The 19,152-nt window shown below is 53.7% G+C and overlaps 1 protein-coding gene across 5 annotated transcripts in view; it reads left to right on the top strand.

Annotated features, from left to right (window-relative positions):
• pi4kb (phosphatidylinositol 4-kinase, catalytic, beta) overlaps positions 1 to 19,152 on the top strand; it is a 132,284-nt gene that overhangs the window by 26,326 nt on the left and 86,806 nt on the right. For all 5 annotated transcript variants that reach the window (XM_085978644.1, XM_085978645.1, XM_085978643.1 and 2 more), the window contains exon 2: positions 3,308 to 4,206. In XM_085978644.1, the coding sequence (XP_085834770.1) occupies positions 3,325 to 4,206 (882 nt within the window). In that variant the 5' untranslated portion in view covers positions 3,308 to 3,324. The remainder of the gene's footprint in view (positions 1 to 3,307; positions 4,207 to 19,152) is intronic.

Genomic DNA, 19,152 nt, shown 5'->3' with positions numbered 1-19,152 from the left:
TCAACTGATCATTCCTCAGAGAGACACGAGCCCTGTAATTCAGGCCAGTGCTGAGGGAGCGCCGCACTGTCGGAGGGGCGGTGCTGAGGGAGCGCCGCACTGTCGGAGGGGCGGTACTGAGGGAGCGTCGCAATGTCGGAGGGACAGTACTGAGGGAGCTCAGCAGTGTCAGGGGGCGGTACTGAGGGAGCGCGGCACTGTCGGAGGGGCAGTGCTGAGGGAGCGCCGCACTGTCGGAGGGGCGGTACTGAGGGAGCGCCGCACTGTCGGAAGGGCGGTACTGAGGGAGCGCCGCACTGTCGGAGGGGCTGTACTGAGGGAGCGCCGCACTGTCGGAGGGGCTGTACTGAGGGAGCGCCGCACTGTCGGGGGGCGGTACTGAGGGAGCGCCGCACTGTCGGAGAGGCGGTACTGAGGGAGCGTCGCACTGTCGGAGGGGCAGTGCTGAGGGAGCATCGCACTGTCGGAGGAGCAGTACTGAGGGAGCGCCGCAATGTTGGAGGGGCAGTACTGAGGGGGTATCGGAGGGGCGGTACTGAGGGAGCGTCGCACTGTCGGAGGGGCAGTACTGAGGGAGTGCTGCATTGTCAGAGGTGCCATCTTTCAGCCGAGACGTTAAACCGAGGCCCCGTCTGCTCTCTTGGGTGGACATAAAAGATCCCACGGCCACCATTGGAAGAAGAGCAGGGGGAGTTCTCTCCCTGGAATTTAGACGGTTAAGGGGTGATTTGATCGAAGTTTTCAGGATATTAAGGGGAACAGATAGAGAGAAACTATTTCCGCTGGTTGGGGATTCTAGGACTAGGGGGCAGAGTCTAAAAATTAGAGCCAGACCTTTCAGGAGTGAAGTTAGGAAACACTTCTACACACAAAGGGTGGTAGAAGTTTGGAACTCTCTTCTGCAAACGGCAATTGATGCGGGGTCAATTGTTAATTTTAAATCTGAGATTGCTAGATTTTTGTTAACCAAAGGTATTAAGGGATATGGACCAAAGGCGGGTAGATGGAGTTAGGTCGCAGATCAGCCGTGATCTCACTGTGGAATGTGAGCTCTGATGATGTGGAATCTGTATGGGCAGAGCTGAGAAATACCAAGGGGCAGAAAACGTTAGTGGGAGTTGTATACAGACCCCCAAACAGTAATGCTGAGGTTGGGGATGGCATTAAATGGGAAATTAGAGACGCGTGCAATAAGGGCACAGTAGTTATCATGGGTGACTTTAATCTACATATAGATTGGGCTAACCAAATTAGTAACAATACTGTGGAGGAGGAACTCCTAGAGTGTATACGGGATGGTTTCCTGGACCAATATGTCGAGGAACCAACTGGAGATCAGGCCATCTTAGACTGGGTATTATGTAATGAGAAAGGATTAATTAGCAATCTTGTTGTGCGAGGCCCCTTGGGGAGGAGCGATCATAATATGATAGAATTCTTCATTAAAATGGAGAGTGAAGTAATTGACTCAGATACTAGTGTCCTGAATTTAAATAAAGGAAACTACGATGGTATGAGGCGCGAGTTGGCTAGGATGGATTGGGGAACGTTACTTAAAGGGTTGACGGTGGATAGGCAATGGCAAACATTTAAAGATTGCATGGATGAACTACAGAATTTGTTCATCCCTGTTTGGCATAAAAATAAAACAAAAAAGTGACTCAACCGTGGCTAACGAGGGAACTTAGGGATAGCATAAGATCCAAGGCGAGGACATATAATCTGGCCAGAAAAAGCAGCAAACCTGAGGATTGGGAGCAGTTTAGGATTCAGCAAAGGAGGACAAAGGGATTAATTAAGAGGTGGAAAATAGAATATGAGAGTAAGCTTGCAGGGAACATAAAAACTGATTGTAAAAGCTTCTATAGATATGTGAAGAGAAAAAGATTGGTGAAGTCAAGCGTAGTTCCTTTGCAGTCAGAATCAGGGGAATTTATAATGGGGAACAAAGAAATGGCAGACCATACTTTGGTTCTGTCTTCACAATGGAGGACACAAGTAACCTCCCAGAGATGTCGGGGAACATAGGGTCTGATGAGAGGGTGGAACTGAATGAAATCAGTATTTATAGGGAAATGGTGTTGGGGAAATTGATGGGATTGAAGGCCGATAAATCCCCAGGGCCTGATAATCTACATCCTAGGGTACTTAAGGAAGTGGCCCTAGAAATAGTAGATGCATTGCTGGTCATCTTCCAAAATTCTATAGACTCTGGAACAGTTCCCATGGATTGGAGGCTAGCTAATGTTACCCCACTATTTAAAAAAGGTGGTAGAGAGAAAACGGGGAATTCTAGATCGGTAAGCCTGACATCGGTAGTGGGGAAAATGCTAGAGTCCATTATAAAAGATGTAATAGCAGAGCACTTGGAAAACAGTGACAGGATCGGACAAAGTCAACATGGATTTACAAAAGGTAAATCGTGCTTGACTAATCTACTGGAATTTTTTGAGGATGCAACTGGTAGAATAGATGAGGGAGAACCACTGGATGTGGTGTATTTGGACTTTCAGAAGGCCTTCAATAAGGTCCCACATAAGAGATTAGCGTGTAAAGTTAAAGCACACGGAATTGGGGGTAAGGTACTGTCTTGGATAGAGAACTGGTTGGCAGACAGGAAGCAAAGAGTTGGAATAAACGGGTCTTTTTCCGAGTGGCAGGCAGTGACTAGTGGGGTACCGCAGGGATCGGTCTTAGGACCCCAACTATTCACTATATATTAATGATCTGGGCGAGGGAACGAGATGTAATATCTCCAAGTTTGCAGGCGACACAAAGCTGGGTGGGCGTGTGTGCTGTGAGGAGGGTGCAGAGAAACTCCAGTATGATTTGGACAGGTTGGGTGATTGGGCAGATGCATGGCAGATGCAGTATAATGTGGATAAATGCGAGGTTATCCACTTCGGTGGCAAAAACAGGAAGGCAGATTATTATCTGAACGGCAATAGATTGGGAGATGGGGAAGTGCAACGAGACCTGGGTGTCCTTGTGCACCAGTCGCTGAAGGTAAGCATGCAGGTGCAGCAGGCGGTTAAGAAGGCAAATGGTATGTTGGCCTTCATAGCAAGAGGATTCGAGTACAGGAGCAAGGATGTCTTGCTGTTTGTGGGAGCTTGCTGTGCGTGAATTGGCTACCACGTTTCCTACATTACAACAGTGACTGCACTTTAATAAAAGAAACAAAAAAAAACTACTTCATTGGCTATAAAGCGCTTTGGGACGTTTTGAGATGGTGGAAGGCGCGGGAGAAATGCGAGTCTTTCTTTGTATAAGCTAACTGACGGGTCTTGTGATCTCTGTGTTGCAGGCCTGAGGAGCATTGGCATGGGTGACACGGAAGCGGAGGCCGAGCAGGCCGACCGGTGCCCGAGCGACGGCGAGCCGCAGACCGGCACCGCCCTGGGCGTCATCAAGGAAGGCGTCGGCGAGGCGCTGATCGACTCTGAGGTGGCCAAGCGGGCCTGCGAGGAGGTGCTGGAGCAAGTCAAGCTGCTGCGGGGCGTGACGGCGGAGGACGGCGGCGGCGCGCCGGTGGCCACAGCCAACGGGGTGGTGGGCAACGGTTCCCCGGCCAGGATCAGGGAGGAGGACGAGACGGCAGCGGCGGCGGCCGCGGGCAACACGGTGAGAAGTGCCAGGAGGCGGCAGAGGTACAACTCGGCCAAGCAGTCGTGGCTGCTGCGGCTCTTCGAGTCCAAGCTCTTCGACATCTCCATGGCCATCTCGTACCTGTACAACTCCAAGGAGCCCGGCGTGCAGGCCTATATCGGCAACCGGCTGTTCAGCTTCCGCCACGAGGAGGTGGACTTCTACCTGCCCCAGTTGCTCAACATGTACATCCACATGGACGAGGACGTGGGCGACGCCATCAAGCCCTACGTGGTCCACCGCTGCCGCCAGAGCATCAACTTCTCCCTGCAGTGCGCCTGGCTGCTGGGCGCCTACTCCTCGGACATGCACATCTCTGCCCAGCGCCACTCCCGCGGCACCAAGCTGCGCAAGCTCATCCTCTCCGACGAGCTGAAGCCGGCCCACCGGCGCAACAAGGAGCAGCTGCCGCCGGCCAGCCTGGCCGGCGACTCGGGCCAGTCGCCCTCCAAGCGGACCCACCAGCGCTCCAAGTCGGACGCCACGGCCAGCGTCAGCCTGAGCAGCAACCTGAAGCGCACCGCCAGCAACCCCAAGGTGGAGAGCCAGCAGGACGAGGTGAGCCGGCGGCCGGTTCGCGGTGTCGCGCTCGTTCTCGGGGCTGTGCGTACGCCCCCCTAGTTGCCCCCTCGAGAAGGTGGTGGTTGACGTAACAAAACTACTCGGCACTTGGTCTAAGCGTTAAACAAAGCTTTAATCAACTGTTTTACAACATGGAGGTCTAGTTGTGTCCTTCACTAGTTCCTGTTTAGAATGTCCTGCGCAAGCTGGGCCCGTGCCCGAGTATTAAAATCTCCCTGGACAGCGCCACCCGCAGGCCGCCCAGTATTATTTCATAAGTCTGTCTTTCATGAATGACTGATTCGTGTCAGTGGTGAGCCTCCTGCTCAGGATGTGGGCGTCGCTGGCAAGGCCGGCATTTATTGCCCATCCCTCGTTGCCCTTGAGAAGGTGGTGGTGAGCCGCCTTCTTGAACCGCCGCAGTCCCGTGCGGTGAAGGTGCTCCCACAGCGCTGTTAGGTAGGGAGTTCCAGGATTTTGACCCAGCGACAATGAAGGAACGGCCGATATATTTTCAAGTCAGGATGGTGTGTGACTCGGAGGGGAACTTGGAGGTGATGGTGTTCCCACGCGCCTGCTGCCCTTGTCCTTCTAGGTGGAAGAGGTCGCGGGTTTGCAGTTGTACAGGGCCTTGGTGAGACCACACCTTGAGTATTGTGTGCAGTTTTGGTCGCCTTACCTGAGGAAGGATGTTCTTGCCATGGAGGGAGTGCAGCGAAAATTCACCAGACTGATACCTGGGATGGCAGGAATGACGTATGAGGAGAGATTGTGTCGATTGGGCTTATATTCGCTGGAGTTTAGAAGAATGAGAGGGGATCTCATTGAAACTTATAAAATTCTAACAGGACTAGACAGACTAGATGTAGGAAGGATGTTCCCGATGGCGGGGGAGTCCAGAACCAGGGGTCACAGTCTAAGGATAAGGGGTAAGCCATTTAGGACTGAGATGAGGAGGAATTTCTTCACCCAGAGAGTGGTGAACCTGTGGAATTCTCTGCCACAGAGGGCGGTGGAGGCCAATTCATTAAATATATTCAAGAAGGAGTTGGATATATTTCTTGAAGCTAAAGGGATCAAGGGATATGGGGAGAAGGCAGGGACAGGGTACTGAATTTGGATGATCAGCCATGATCTCATTGAATGGCGGAGCAGGCTCGAGGGGCCGAATGGCCGACTCCTGCTCCTACCTTCTATGTTTCTATGGGAGGTGCTGCCAAAGAAGCCTTGGCGCGAGTCGCGGCACTGCCGTCCACCGCGAAGCGATCCGCTTTTATCGACAATCTTAAACAATCATTCCCTCCATCGGCCAGTGCACTGCGACTGCAGTGTGTACTATCCACAGTGTGTAATAGTGTAATTTGTCATCTGCGCTGTACAGTGTTCACAGTCATCCCCTGAAGATGTGACTCCCAGTAACCAACTCGCTGTTTCAGTGTTATATCCATTGGGAAAGGATGTACAGGCTGGGTCTCTTTTCTCTTGAAAAGAGAAGGCTGAGGGGGCGACCTAATAGAGGTCTTTAGAATGATGAAAGGTTTTGATAGAGTGGATACAGAGAGTGTTTCCACTTGTGGGGAAGAGCATTACTAGGGGCCATCAATACAAGAGAGTCACTAATAAATCCAATGGGGAATTCAGGAGAAACTTCTTTACCCAGAGAGTGGTGAGAATGTGGAACTCGCTGCCACAGGGAGTGGTTGAGCAGAATAGTATAGATACATTTAAGGGGAAGCTGGATAAACACACGAGGGAGGAAGGAATAGAAGGATATGCTGATGGGGGTGAGATGAAGAGGGGCGGGAGGAGGCTGGTGTGGAACATAAACACGGGCACGGAGCAGTCGGGCCGAATGGCCTGTTTCTGGGCTGTAAATTCGATGCAGTTCTCTCATGGTTGACTGTCCTGATGCAGTCACTGTTGAGACCCAGTGAAGAATGGCCAGTACTTGGGCGGGAGGGGTGGGGGTTCCTCTTTGCTGTTCCTGGCAGGTCCTTCCCTCTCCCGCTCAGCTGAAGGTCATTGAGTAAACCTCAGCTCATCCCAAACTCCCGCTGCCCCGGGTCCTAACTCGCAGCGAGTCCCGTTCGCCTGTCACCCCCTGTCCTCGCCGACCTACATCCGGCATCCCAGAGAGTGGTGAGAATGTGGAGCTCGCTACCACAGGGAGTGGTTGAGGCGAATAGTATCGATGCATTTAAGAGGAGGCTGGATAAACACACGAGGGAGAAGGGGATAGAGGGTTACGCAGATAGAGTTAGATGAGGAAAGACAGGAGGAGGCTCGAGTGGAGCATGGACTGGTTGGGTCGAATGGCCTGTTTCTGTGCCGTATATCCCGTGTGGTCCAGCTCTTGCCGGCTCGGTTGGAGACGAGTTAGCCCACCTCTGCCGGGTTGGGGTGGCTTGTGGCCGGGGCCGTTCCGATGGGTCAGAATGGAAGTGGGCTGGCCGGGTGGAGTGCGTCCTGCACGACACTCGTTGCCGACTGGGAGTGAGAGACTGGGAACAAAACGAAAGCTCTTCACAGTCTCGACAGTTCAGCAATCGGTTCTAATCTCTCTCGTCTTTCGGAGGACGGTTATAAACCTCACCGAGCTTTGCTCTTGAAACAGCAACTAGCGCCTTTAACGGAGTAAAACGTCCCAGGACGCTTCACAGGAGCGATTATCAGACAAAATTCGACACCGAGCCACATGAGATATTAGGACAGGTGACCAAAAGCTGGGTCAAAGAGGTCGGTTTTAAGGAGGTCTCTCAATGTCTCTTAATCTCTCCTGCTTTCTATCCTATCTCTGACCTTCCCTTTTGTCCTTTCATCCCCTCCCCCTTTCCCAGCCCCCAAGCTTGCTTTCCAGTTCCTGCTTTTTTTCCCCCAGTTCTGACGTACAGTTTTGGTTTCCATATTTAAGAAAAGATATACTTGCTCTCGAGGCAGTTCAGAGAAGGTTCACTCGGTTGATTCCGGAGATGAGGGGGGTTGACGTATGAGGAAAGGTTGAGTAGGTTGGGCCTCTACTCATTGGAATTCAGAAGAATGAGAGGCGATCTTATCGAAACATATAAGATTGTGAGGGGGCTTGATCGGGTGGATGCGGGGAGGATGTTTCCACTGATGGGTGAGACTAGAACTAGGGGGCATAATCTTAGAATAAGGGGCTGCCCTTTCAAAACTGAGATGAGGAGAAACTTCTTCACTCAGAGGGTAGTAAATCTATGGAATTTACTACCCCAGAGAGCTGTGGAAGCTGCGACATTAAATAAATTTAAAACGGAGATAGACAGTTTCCTAGCTGATAAGGGAATTAGGGGTTACGGGGAGAGGGCAGGGAAGTGGACGTGAGTCTAGGTTCGGATCAGCCATGATCCTATTGAATGGCGGAGCAGGCCCGAGGGGCCGTATGGCCTACTCCTGCTCCTACTTCTTATGTCCTTATGTCATCGACCTGAAACGTTAACTCTGTTTCTCTCTCCACCGATGCTGCCCCTGGCCTGCTGAGTTTTGCCCCAGCGTTTTCTGATGTTATTTAGGTTTTAAGGAGGGTCTTAAAGGAGGTTGAAAGGTTTAGGGAGGGAATTCCAGAGCTCGGGGCCCAGGCAGCTGAAGGCATGGCCGCCAATGGTGGAGTGATGGAAATCGGGGGATGCGCGAGAGGGCAGAATTGGAGGAGCGCGGAGATCTCGGAGTGTCCTAATGTCTCCTTGTGTGGCTTGGTGTCAAATTTTGATTGATAATCGCTCCTGTGAAGCACCTGAGGGGGGAGGTCATATCCCGTGTCTGTGTCTGTGTCCTTCCATCTGCACATGGACTGTGGAGGCGACAGGTGACTGGAGCGGCCCCTCTGCTCCCTTGCAGCTGCCGCTCGTGTCTTTTCGAACTCGCCCGGACCGAGATGCCTTTTTTTTTCTTCCTTGCGGTCGAACGAACCGTACCACGGCAGCTGGCCGTGGGGAGAGCGAGGGTTGCGGGGGGCGAGAAGCAGCTCGCTGGTAGCGTCCGTGGGCAGGTTCCTGCAGAGATGGAATCCTTGGTGCTGACCTCACTGCATACCACACCGAATATAGATCCTGTTGTTGAAACACCAACCGCTGTGGAGTATGAAGTTATCTTGACGGCAGGAGAGAGAATAATGAGTTGGCAGTAAAAGTGACCGTCAAACATAGAAGCATAGAAGATAGGAGCAGGAGTCGGCCATTCGGCCCCTCGAGCCTGCTCCGCCATTTAATGAGACCATGGCTGATCATCCAAATTCAGTACCCTGTCCCTGCTTTCTCCCCATATCACTTGATTCCTTTAGCCTTAAGAAATATATCTAACTCCTTCTTGAATATATTTAATGAATTGGTCTCAACTGCCTTCTGTGGTAGAGAATTCCACAGGTTCACCACTCTCTGGGTGAAGAAATTCCTCCTCATCTCAGTCCTAAATGGCTTACCCCTTATCCTTAGACTGTGACCCCTGGTTCTGGACTCCCCCGCCATCGGGAACATCCTTCCTGCATCTAGTCTGTCTCGTCCTGTTAGAATTTTATAAGTTTCAATGAGATCCCCTCTCCTTCTTCTAAACTCCAGTGAGTACAAGCCCAATCGACCCAATCTCTCCTCACACGTCATTCCTGCCATCCCAGGTATCAGCCTGGTGAATCTTCGCTGCACTCCCTCCATGGCAAGAACATCCTTCCTCAGATAAGGCGACCAAAACTGCACACAATACTCAAGATGTGGTCCTGTTTTTGCCACCGAAGTGGATAACCTCACAAAACAATCGGATTGTCTTCAACTGGCTCGCGGATGGCCCCTTTTTTTTTGCAACAACGTGCCTTTACACAGCACCTTTAATGTAGTAAAGCGTCCCAAGGCGCTTCACGGGAGCGATTATCAGACAGAATTTGACACCGAGCCAGATCAGGAGATATTAGGCCAGCTGACCAAAAGCTGGGTCAAAGAGGTCGGTTTTAAGGAGCGTCTTAAAGGAGGAGAGAGAGGCGGAGAGGTTTAGGGAGGGAATTCCAGAGCTCGGGGCCCAGGCGGCTGAAGGCACGGCCGCCAATGGTGGAGCGATGGAAATCGGGGGATGCGCGAGAGGCCGGAATTGGAGGAGCGCAGAGATCTCGGGCTGGGGGCTGGAGGAGATTGTAGACAAAGGGAGGGGGCGAGGGATTTGAAAACAAGGATGAGAATTTTAAAAGCGAGCCTTACTTAACCGGGAGCCAATGTAGGTCAGCGAGCATAGCGGGTGAACGGGACTCGGTGCGAGTTAGGACACGGGCAGCCGAGTTTTGGATCACCTCAAGTTTACGTAGAGTAGAACATGGGAGGCCAGCCAGGAGTGCGTTGGAATAAGGAGCTATTAGGACAGGTGACCAAAAGATTGGTCAAAGGTCGGTTTTAAGGAGTGTCTGAAAGGAGGAGAGCGAGAGGCGGAGAGGTTTAGGGAGGGAATTCCAGAGCTCGGGGCCCAGGCGGCTGACAGCCTTCACCTGTTGCGGTTCAAGAAGACAGCCCACCATCGCCTTCTCAAGGGGCAACTGGGGATGTGCAATAAATAAGTGGGGGTGAAGGAAATCGGCGGGGGATGTGCAAGAGGCCAGAATTGGAGGAACGCAGCATTCGTGGAGGGTTTGTAAGACTGGAGGAGGTGACAGAGATAGGGAGGGGCGAGGCCACAGAGGGATTTGAAAACCAGGATGAGAATCTTAAATTGGATGCGTATGGAAGTGTTGTGTACAACTGTGCAAGGCGTCAGTGCTGAGCCCAGTGTACGTACACACGTACCAGAGTGGGGGGGGGGGGGGGGTGTCACCGGGTCAGTCTCGGGAGTGGGAAGCTTGGCTGATGTTCTGCCTCCAGACAAGGGTGGGGGCAAAGACCACTTATAGCACCCTGGGCTTAAGAAATAGGAGCAGGATTCGGCCCCTCGAGCCTGCTCCACCATTCAATAAGATCACTGGCTGACCTTCGACCTCAACTCCACTTTCCCGCCCGATCCCTTGATTCCCCGAGAGCCCAAAAATCTATCGATCTCGGTCTCGAATGTACTCAACGACTCCGCATCCGCAGCCCTCTGGGGCAGAGAATTCCAAAGATTCACCGCCCTCTGAGCAAAAAAATTGCTTCTCATTTCAGTCCAACATGGCTGGGTTGTGTGGCTGGAGGAGGTTACAGAGATAGGGAGGGGAGGGGGGGTGGTGAGGCCATAGTGCGATTTGAAAACCAGGATGAGAGTTTTAAAATCGAGGCTGAAGTGCGTTGGAGGGCTGTTCAGATGCCACTTGAATTTAATTTGATGCAGTGTTTACCCACAATCAGAGTAACTGGGTGTTAACAGCTGAAGGTCACCCCGCTGTGCGTTTGGGGATAATGTTTGACTTGCAGGACCCGAGTAGGAAAACCGGTTGCTACCTGGCTGTCACATTTTCTGCGGAACAGCTTCTCAGAGCTTGACTAATGCAAAGGGAACTCCCCAGAATTCTTGCAGGGCGAGTCTTGCATCTGGTATCCCGTTGCCAGGCAACTCCAGGCTCCAGCTCTGTGTTTACTGGACTGTGCTGTGCTCCGTATTGATGCTCCTCAAATGCATGTTTTCGAGATTACACACAGATGTGTGTGTGTGTCAGAGGAAAAATACTTGGCAAGAGTGCACAGGCTCAAGCTCACAAGAGGGAAGGTGCACAGACAGTTTCTGCGCAGGGTGTGAATGCGTGGGATGAAATGGGCTGCCCAGGGTGAAAGGTGTTGTAGGAAAGTTTTTCAGGGAGGATCGGGTCGATGTTGGAGGGAGTGGTCGATGTCCGGACTGGTCAGATGGGTCACAAGGTTGTGGGTTCGAGCCCCCACTCTACAAACTTCAGCGCATAATCCAGGCCAACCCTCCCAGTGCCAGTGCTGAGGGAGCGCCGCGCTGTCGGAGGGGCGGTGCTGAGGGAGCGCCGCGCTGTCGGAGGGGTGGTACTGAGGGAGCGCCGCACTGTCGGAGGGGCGGTACTGAGGGAGCGCCGCACTGTCGGAGGGGCGGTACTGAGGGAGCGCCGCACTGTCGGAGGGGCAGTACTGAGGGAGCGCCGCGCTGTCGGAGGGGCGGTGCTGAGGGAGCGCTGTGCTGTCGGAGGGGCGGTGCTGAGGGAGCGCCGCGCTGTCGGAGGGGCGGTACTGAGGGAGCGCCGCACTGTCGGAGGGGCGGTGCTGAGGGAGCGCCGCACTGTCGGAGGGGCGGTACTGAGGGAGCGCCGCACTGTCGGAGGGGCAGTACTGAGGGAGCGCCGCGCTGTCGGAGGGGCGGTGCTGAGGGAGCGCTGTGCTGTCGGAGGGGCGGTGCTGAGGGAGCGCCGCGCTGTCGGAGGGGCGGTACTGAGGGAGCGCCGCACTGTCGGAGGGGCGGTGCTGAGGGAGCGCCGCACTGTCGGAGGGGCAGTACTGAGGGAGCGCCGCGCTGTCGGAGGGGCGGTGCTGAGGGAGCGCTGTGCTGTCGGAGGGGCGGTGCTGAGGGAGCGCCGCGCTGTCGGAGGGGCGGTGCTGAGGGAGCGCTGTGCTGTCGGAGGGGCGGTGCTGAGGGAGCGCCGCGCTGTCGGAGGGGCGGTACTGAGGGAGCGCCGCACTGTCGGAGGGGCAGTACTGAGGGAGCGCCGCACTGTTGGAGGTGCCGGCTTTCGGATGAGACGTTAAATCAAGGCCCCGTCTGCCCCCTCGGGCGGATGTAAAAGATCCCACGGCCACTATTGGAAGAAGAGCACGGGGAGTTCTCCCCGGTGTCCTGGGGCCAATATTTATCCTTCAACCAACACCCAAAACATTTCATTGACATCCCAGCACGAATGCACTTCAAAAGTACTTCATTGGCCGTGAAGCACTTTGGGACATTGTGAAAGGCGCTATATAAATGCAAGTCCGATCGCTCTCGTGACAGAAGTGCGCGGATGCCGAGTGGGGGCCCAGGACTGGGCTCGGCCCCCATAATGAGCAGCCGGCTGACACTTGTGTCGGCTCGCCTGTGACGAATGGCCACTCGGGTGAGACATGGCGGGTTGGGGAAGGACGCCTGTGGAAACCAGCCTTGTGCATCGGGTCTGGCTCAGCCTGTAAGGAAGAGAGGACGCGTGTGTCGATGCCAAGGAGCCTCATGTACAGCCAGTTGCTTTTGAAGTGCATTGAATCTTGGCACGCGAGTTCGTAAAACCTTGATTTAATTAAAAGCTTGCCGCGGAACAAAGCTTTGCTCCATTGAAAACGTTTAAGCTGCACCTGTAATTTGGAAACGATTATAAAAAAAAGACTTCCTTCTCAGTGACTACTGGCTTTGTGGCTCCTCTCCTCCTCCCCCCAGCCCCCTCTCCGAACTCGCGTACATTTTTAGGGGGGCTATTGAGATGAATGGATTGATTCCGCCAGTTGTTTCAATCATAGTGCTGTACAGGAAACTTTCTGATATCCGGCACGGACGGGACCGAGCTGGTGCCGTCCCATCAAAAGTGCCGGACATACCAGCGTTAATGTTTAAACATACGGAACTGAAAAGCTCCGTGTGAATCAACAAACCCTCCGCTTCAAAACAGTCAGCTGCAGCTGCAAGCGTCTCTAGCTGAAGCTGTTGCTATAGCTACAGACCTTGCAGTGCCTGACTGGGGAAAAAAAAGCAACGAGAACTAAAAAAAACTTATAGAAAACGGCTGCTGATTTTTGCCGTTAGATCGAGTATTCCGGACATATAACCTCCAGATAAACCAAAGTTTCCTGTACTATTCTATGATTCTATCAGGCTGTGCGTTCCAAATCCTTACCAGTCGTTGCCGAAAAAGGTTGTTCCTCATGTCGCCTCTGGTTCTTTTGCCAATCACATAGAAACATAGAAGATAGGAGCAGGAGTAGGTCATTCGGCCCCTCGAGCCTGCTCCGCCATTCAATGAGATCATGGCTGATCATCCAAATTCAGTACCCTGTCCCTGCTTTCTCCCCATATCCCTTGACCCCTTTAGCCTTAAGAAATATATCCAACTCCTTCTTGAATATATTTAATGAATTGGCCTCCACTGCCTTCTGTGGTAGAGAATTCCACAGGTTCACCACTCTCTGGGTGAAGAAATTCCTCCTCATCTCAGTCCTAAATGGCTTACCCCTTATCTTTAGACTGTGACCCCTGGTTCTGGACTCCCCCACCATCGGGAACATCCTTCCTGCATCTAGTCTGTCCAGTCCGGTTAGAATTTTATAAGTTTCAATGAGATCCCCTCTCATTCTTCTAAACTCCAGTGAGTATAAGCCCAATCGACCCAATCTCTCCTCATACGTCATTCCTGCCATCCCAGGTATCAGTCTGGTGAATCTTCGCTGCACTCCCTCCATGGCAAGAACATCCTTCCTCCTCAGATATAAGGCGACCAAAACTGCACACAATACTCCAGGTGTGGTCTCACCAAGGCCCTGTACAACTGCAGCAAGACATCCTTGTTCCTGTACTCGAACCCTCTCGCTATGAAGGCCAACATACCATTTGCCTTCTTAACCGCCTGCTGCACCTGCATGCTTACCTTCAGCGACTGGTGCACAAGGACACCCAGGTCTCCTTGCACTTCCCCCTTCTCCCAATCACCGTAAATCTGTGTCCTCTGGCTCTCCTTGACCCTTCAGCCATTGGAAACAGTTTCTCTTTTTATTTATTCTGTCTAAATCCTTCATGAGTTTGAACGCCTCCATTAAATCTCCTCTTAACCTTCTCTGCTCCAAGGAGAACAACCCCAGCTTCTCCAGTCTCTCCACGCCACTGCAGTCCCTCCTCCCTGGAACCGTTCTGGTAAATCTCCTCCGCACCCTCTCCAAAGCCCTTCGCGTCCTTCCTAAAGTGCGGTGCCCAGAATTGGACCCAGTACTCCAGCTGGGGCCGAACTAGTGTTTTATACAGGTTTAGCATAACTTCCAGTCTTTTTTTACTCTCTGCCTCTATTTATAAAGCCCAGGATGCTTTATCAACCTGTCCTGCCACCTTCAAAGATTTGTGCACAAGCACCCCTGGGTCTCTCTGTTCTTGTACCCCCTTAAAATTGTACCATTTACAGGAAAACATTTTTAATCCGGCACGGATGGGACCGACGTGGTGCCGGTTCATCAAAAATTCCGGATAACCGAAAGCTATAGTAAAAGATACGGAGAGCTGAGAGCTCCGTATAAAGCAAGAAACCCTGCTGCTTAGCAACAGGTTCAGAACAATGGCCACAAGTTCCAAGCGTCTCTGTAGCTTAGCAACAGCTGCAGCCACACCCTTGCACAGCAACATATGGAGGAAGGCAAGTAATAAAAGTTACCTGAACCTACTCCTGAATTTTGTCGGTTAACCGACATTTCCGGTTATTTAGGTGCCAGTAAATCGAAAGTTTCCTGTAGTGCGTATTGTCTCTCCTCATTCTTCCTACCAAAATCACCTCACGCTTTATAAAGCGCTGGTTAGGCCACAAATGGAGTATTGCGTCCAGTTCTGGTCACCACACTTTAGGAAGGATGTGAAGGCCCTCGAGAGGGTGCAGAGGAGATTTACCAGAATGGTTCCGGGGATGGGGGATCTTAGCTACAAGGACAGGTTGGAGAAGCTGGATTTGTTTTCATTAGAGCAAAGGAGGTTGAGGGGCGATTTGATCGAGGTGTACAAGATTATGACGGGTTTGGACAGGCTAGACGGGGATACGCTGTTCCCACTAGTTGATGGTACAAGGACTAGGGGACACAGATTTAAGGTTTTGGGCAAGAGATACAGGGGGGGATGTGAGGAAAAACTTTTTTACACCGAGTGGTGAGGACCTGGAACTCGCTGCCGACAGAAGTGGTGGAAGCGGAGACACTCAGTGTTTTCAAGGGGAGACTGGATAGGCACTTGAGGGAAATAAACTTGCAGGGCTACGGGGATAGAGCGGGGGAATGGGACTGACTGGATCGCTCTACAGAGAGCTGGCACAGACTCGATGGGCCGAATGGCCGGCTCCTGTGCCGTTATGACTCTGAATTTCATTTGCCATGTGTCCGCCCATTCCACCAGCCTGCCTGTGTCTTCTTGAAGTCTATTGCTGACTTCCTCACTGTTTACTACACTTCCACCTGGGCGACCCGTGTAGAAAGCCGGCTCTTGCAGTTGTTTTCAAGGCAGTGTTGTTGCCCCAGGGGTGGCGATATTGCCTGGGGAACGGGCTCCCTGCGCTCCTCGTGACGGCCTGGCTGACTCGATCCGGAGTCTCCCGGGTGCCGGTGCCGCGCAGTGGCTTCCACCGGCCGAGTGCGGGCTGGCCGAGACTCCTCGCCAGATTCTGTGACTGCCTCGGCCGTCTCTCAGCTGAGATGTTAAAGTGAGGACCCCCCCTCCTGTCTGCCCTCTGAAAGTGGGTGTGCAAGATCCCACGGCCACTATTGGAAGAAGAGCAGGGGGGAGTTCTCCGTTTCCCCCCCCCCCCCCCCCCCCGGTGCGGTGTCCTGGTTCAGTCCCTCAACCAATGTCAGTAGAAACAGATTACCTGGTCCTTGCTGTTTGTGGGAGCTTGCTGTGTGCAAAATGGCTGCCATGTTTCCTATATTACAACAGTGACCACACTTCGAAAAAAGTACTTCATTGGCTGTGAAGCGCTTTGGGACGTCCTGAGGTGGTGAAAGGCGCTGGAGAAATGCAAGTCTTTCTTTCTCTTTGCTTTTGTATTTGGAAACCTTAGGATTGAAACATAAAAACATAGAAGATAGGAGCAGGAGTCGGCCATTCGGCCCCTCGAGCCTGCTCCGCCATTCAATGAGATCATGGCTGATCATCCAAATTCAGTACCCTGTCCCTGCCTTCTCCCCATATCCCTTGATCCCTTTAGCCTTAAGAAATATATCTAACTCCTTCTTGAATATATTTAATGAATTGGCCTCAACTGCCTTGTGTGGTAGAGAATTCCACAGGTTCACCACTCTCTGGGTGAAGAAATTCCTCCTCATCTCTGTCCTAAATGGCTTACCCCTTATCCTTAGACTGTGACCCCTGGTTCTGGACTCCCCCGGCCAGCGGGAACATCCTTCCTGCATCTAGTCTGTCCAGTCCTGTCAGAATTTTATAAGTTTCAATGAGATCCCCTCTCATTCTTCTAAACTCCAGTGAGTATAAGCCCGATTGGAGAACATAAGAAATAGAAGCAGGAGTCGGCCATTCGGCCCCTCGAGCCTGCTCCGCCATTCAATGAGATCATGGCTGATCATCGACCTCAACTCCACTTTCCGTCCGATCCCCATATCCCTTGATACCCTTAGAGTCCATAAATCCCATCGATCTCTGTCTTGGATATACTCAACGACTGGAGCAGAGAATTCCAAAGATTCACCATCCTCGTGAGTGAAGAAATTCCTCCTCATCTCAGTCCTCAATGGCCGACCCCTTATCCTGAGACTGTGACCCCTGGTTCTGGACTCTCCAGCCAGGGGGGAAACAGCCTCTCAGCATCTACCCTGTCGAGCCCTCACATGAAGCAGTTGTACATGTGACGCGAGACTTCAACTGACTCGGATTGCTTGATACGCGCGTGCGCCGACTCGCGCACTCACTCGCTGGCAAGATGTTTTTGCTGTTGCACCTTGAAGCCTCCTTGTACAGGAAACTTTCGATATACCGGCAGCTAACTAACCAGAAATCTCGGTTAACCGGCAAAATTCAGGAGTAGGTTCAGGTAAGTTTTACTTCATATTGTACTTGCCTTCCTCAATCTGTTACTGTGCAAGGGTGTGGCTGCAGCTGTTGCTAAGCTACAGAGACGCTTGGAGCTTGTGGCCATTGTTCTGAACCTGTTGCTAAGCAACAGGGTTTGTTGCTTTATATGGAGCTCTCAGCTCTCCGTATCTTTTACTATAGCGCTCGGTTATCCGGAATTTTTAATGAACCGGCACCACGTCGGTGCCGGATTTAAAAAAAAGTTTCCTGTACAAGGTTTCGTACAACGAGGGCGTTTTAACTGCTGGTACACTTTGCCGACAGATGATTTTTCTTCTCCTGAGCCAGGGCAACAGGAGGAGGCTGTTTGGCCCCTCGAGCCTGTTCCACCATTGAATGGCTGATCTGCATCTTAACTCTCTCTGCCTGCCTTGGTTCCATAACCCATAGCCAATAAAAATCTACCGATCTCAGTTTTGAAATTTTCAGTTCACCCCCAGCTTTTTGGGGGAGGAGAGTCACAGATTTTCACCAGCCTTTGTGTGAAGAACTGCTTCCTGACATCACCCCCCGAATGGCCCGGCTCTGATTTTAAGGTTATGCCCCCCCTTGTTCAGGACTTTTCCCCCCCCCATCACAGCTGCCACCTTCTCTCCCCCCCCCCCCCCGCCTTTTCTCCCAGCATGCCACGCACCAGCTGTGGCCGTTCCCCACGCGCCCCCAACTCCCATCCCAAAAGACCCTGTGCTGCTCTGAACCTGTGGCTGAAAGGTGAACCCTCCAGAAAACCTGCTCACTCGCTCTCGCCCACCCGCCCCCCCATTCATTGCGGCCTCTCGCTGACCAACACCATTCCTTCTGTCGCCTCAGCTGTTTAATCAGCCGTGCGGCGAGAAGTGATCAATTATTGACGGGACTCTCCATGACGCCGCAGACCAGATATTGGATATCTTGCAAACACCAGCACTTCATTATGCATGAGGCTGGTTAAAGCACCTTTCTCCATTGCTGCCGCCATGCTCTTGTTTATTCATCTCTCTCTCTCTGGCGCTCTCTCTCTCTCTGGCGCTCGCACGCGCTCTCTCTCTCTCTGGCGCTCGCACGCGCTCTCTCTCTCTGGCGCTCGCACGCGCTCTCTCTCTCTGGCACTCGCACGCGCTCTCTCTGGCGCTCGCACGCGCTCTCTCTCTCTGGCGCTCGCACGCGCTCTCTCTCTCTGGCGCTCGCACGCGCTCTCTCTCTGGCGCTCGCACGCGCTCTCTCTCTCTGGCGCTCGCACGCGCTCTCTCTCTGGCGCTCGCACGCGCTCTCTCTCTGGCGCTCGCACGCGCTCTCTCTCTGGCGCTCGCACGCGCTCTCTCTCTGGCGCTCGCACGCGCTCTCTCTCTGGCGCTCGCACGCGCTCTCTCTCTGGCGCTCGCACGCGCTCTCTCTCTGGCGCTCGCACGCGCTCTCTCTCTGGCGCTCGCACGCGCTCTCTCTCTCTGGCGCTCGCACGCGCTCTCTCTCTCTGGCGCTCGCACGCGCTCTCTCTGGCGCTCGCACGCGCTCTCTCTGGCGCTCGCACGCGCTCTCTCTGGCGCTCGCACGCGCTCTCTCTCTGGCGCTCGCACGCGCTCTCTCTCTCTGGCGCTCGCACGCGCTCTCTCTCTGGCGCTCGCGCGCGCTCTCTCTCTCTGGCGCTCGCGCGCGCTCTCTCTCTCTGGCGCTCGCGCGCTCTCTCTCTCTGGCGCTCGCGCGCGCTCTCTCTCTCTGGCGCTCGCGCGCGCTCTCTCTCTCTGGCGCTCGCGCGCGCTCTCTCTCTCTGGCGCTCGCGCGCGCTCTCTCTCTCTGGCGCTCGCGCGCGCTCTCTCTCTGGCGCTCGCGCGCGCTCTCTCTCTCTGGCGCTCGCGCGCGCTCTCTCTCTCTGGCGCTCGCGCGCGCTCTCTCTCTCTGGCGCTCGCGCGCGCTCTCTCTCTCTGGCGCTCGCGCGCGCTCTCTCTCTCTCTCGCGCTCGCGCGCGCTCTCTCTCTCTCTCGCTCGCGCGCGCTCTCTCTCTCTGGCGCTCGCGCGCGCTCTCTCTGGCGCTCGCGCGCGCTCTCTCTCTGGCGCTCGCGCGCGCTCTCTCTCTGGCGCTCGCGCGCGCTCTCTCTCTCTGGCGCTCGCGCGCGCTCTCTCTCTCTGGCGCTCGCGCGCGCTCTCTCTCTCTGGCGCTCGCGCGCGCTCTCTCTCTCTGGCGCTCGCGCGCGCTCTCTCTGGCGCTCGCGCGCGCTCTCTCTCTCTGGCGCTCGCGCGCGCTCTCTCTCTCTGGCGCTCGCG

This window comes from Somniosus microcephalus, unplaced genomic scaffold (genome assembly GCF_052327205.1).
Source record: "Somniosus microcephalus isolate GS21.2 unplaced genomic scaffold, FLI_Smic_1.0 unresolved_chr7, whole genome shotgun sequence".
NCBI classification, from domain to species: Eukaryota; Metazoa; Chordata; class Chondrichthyes; order Squaliformes; family Somniosidae; genus Somniosus; species Somniosus microcephalus.
Note: the sequence above shows the minus strand (reverse complement) of the source record. Positions and strands in the feature narration are given on the sequence as shown.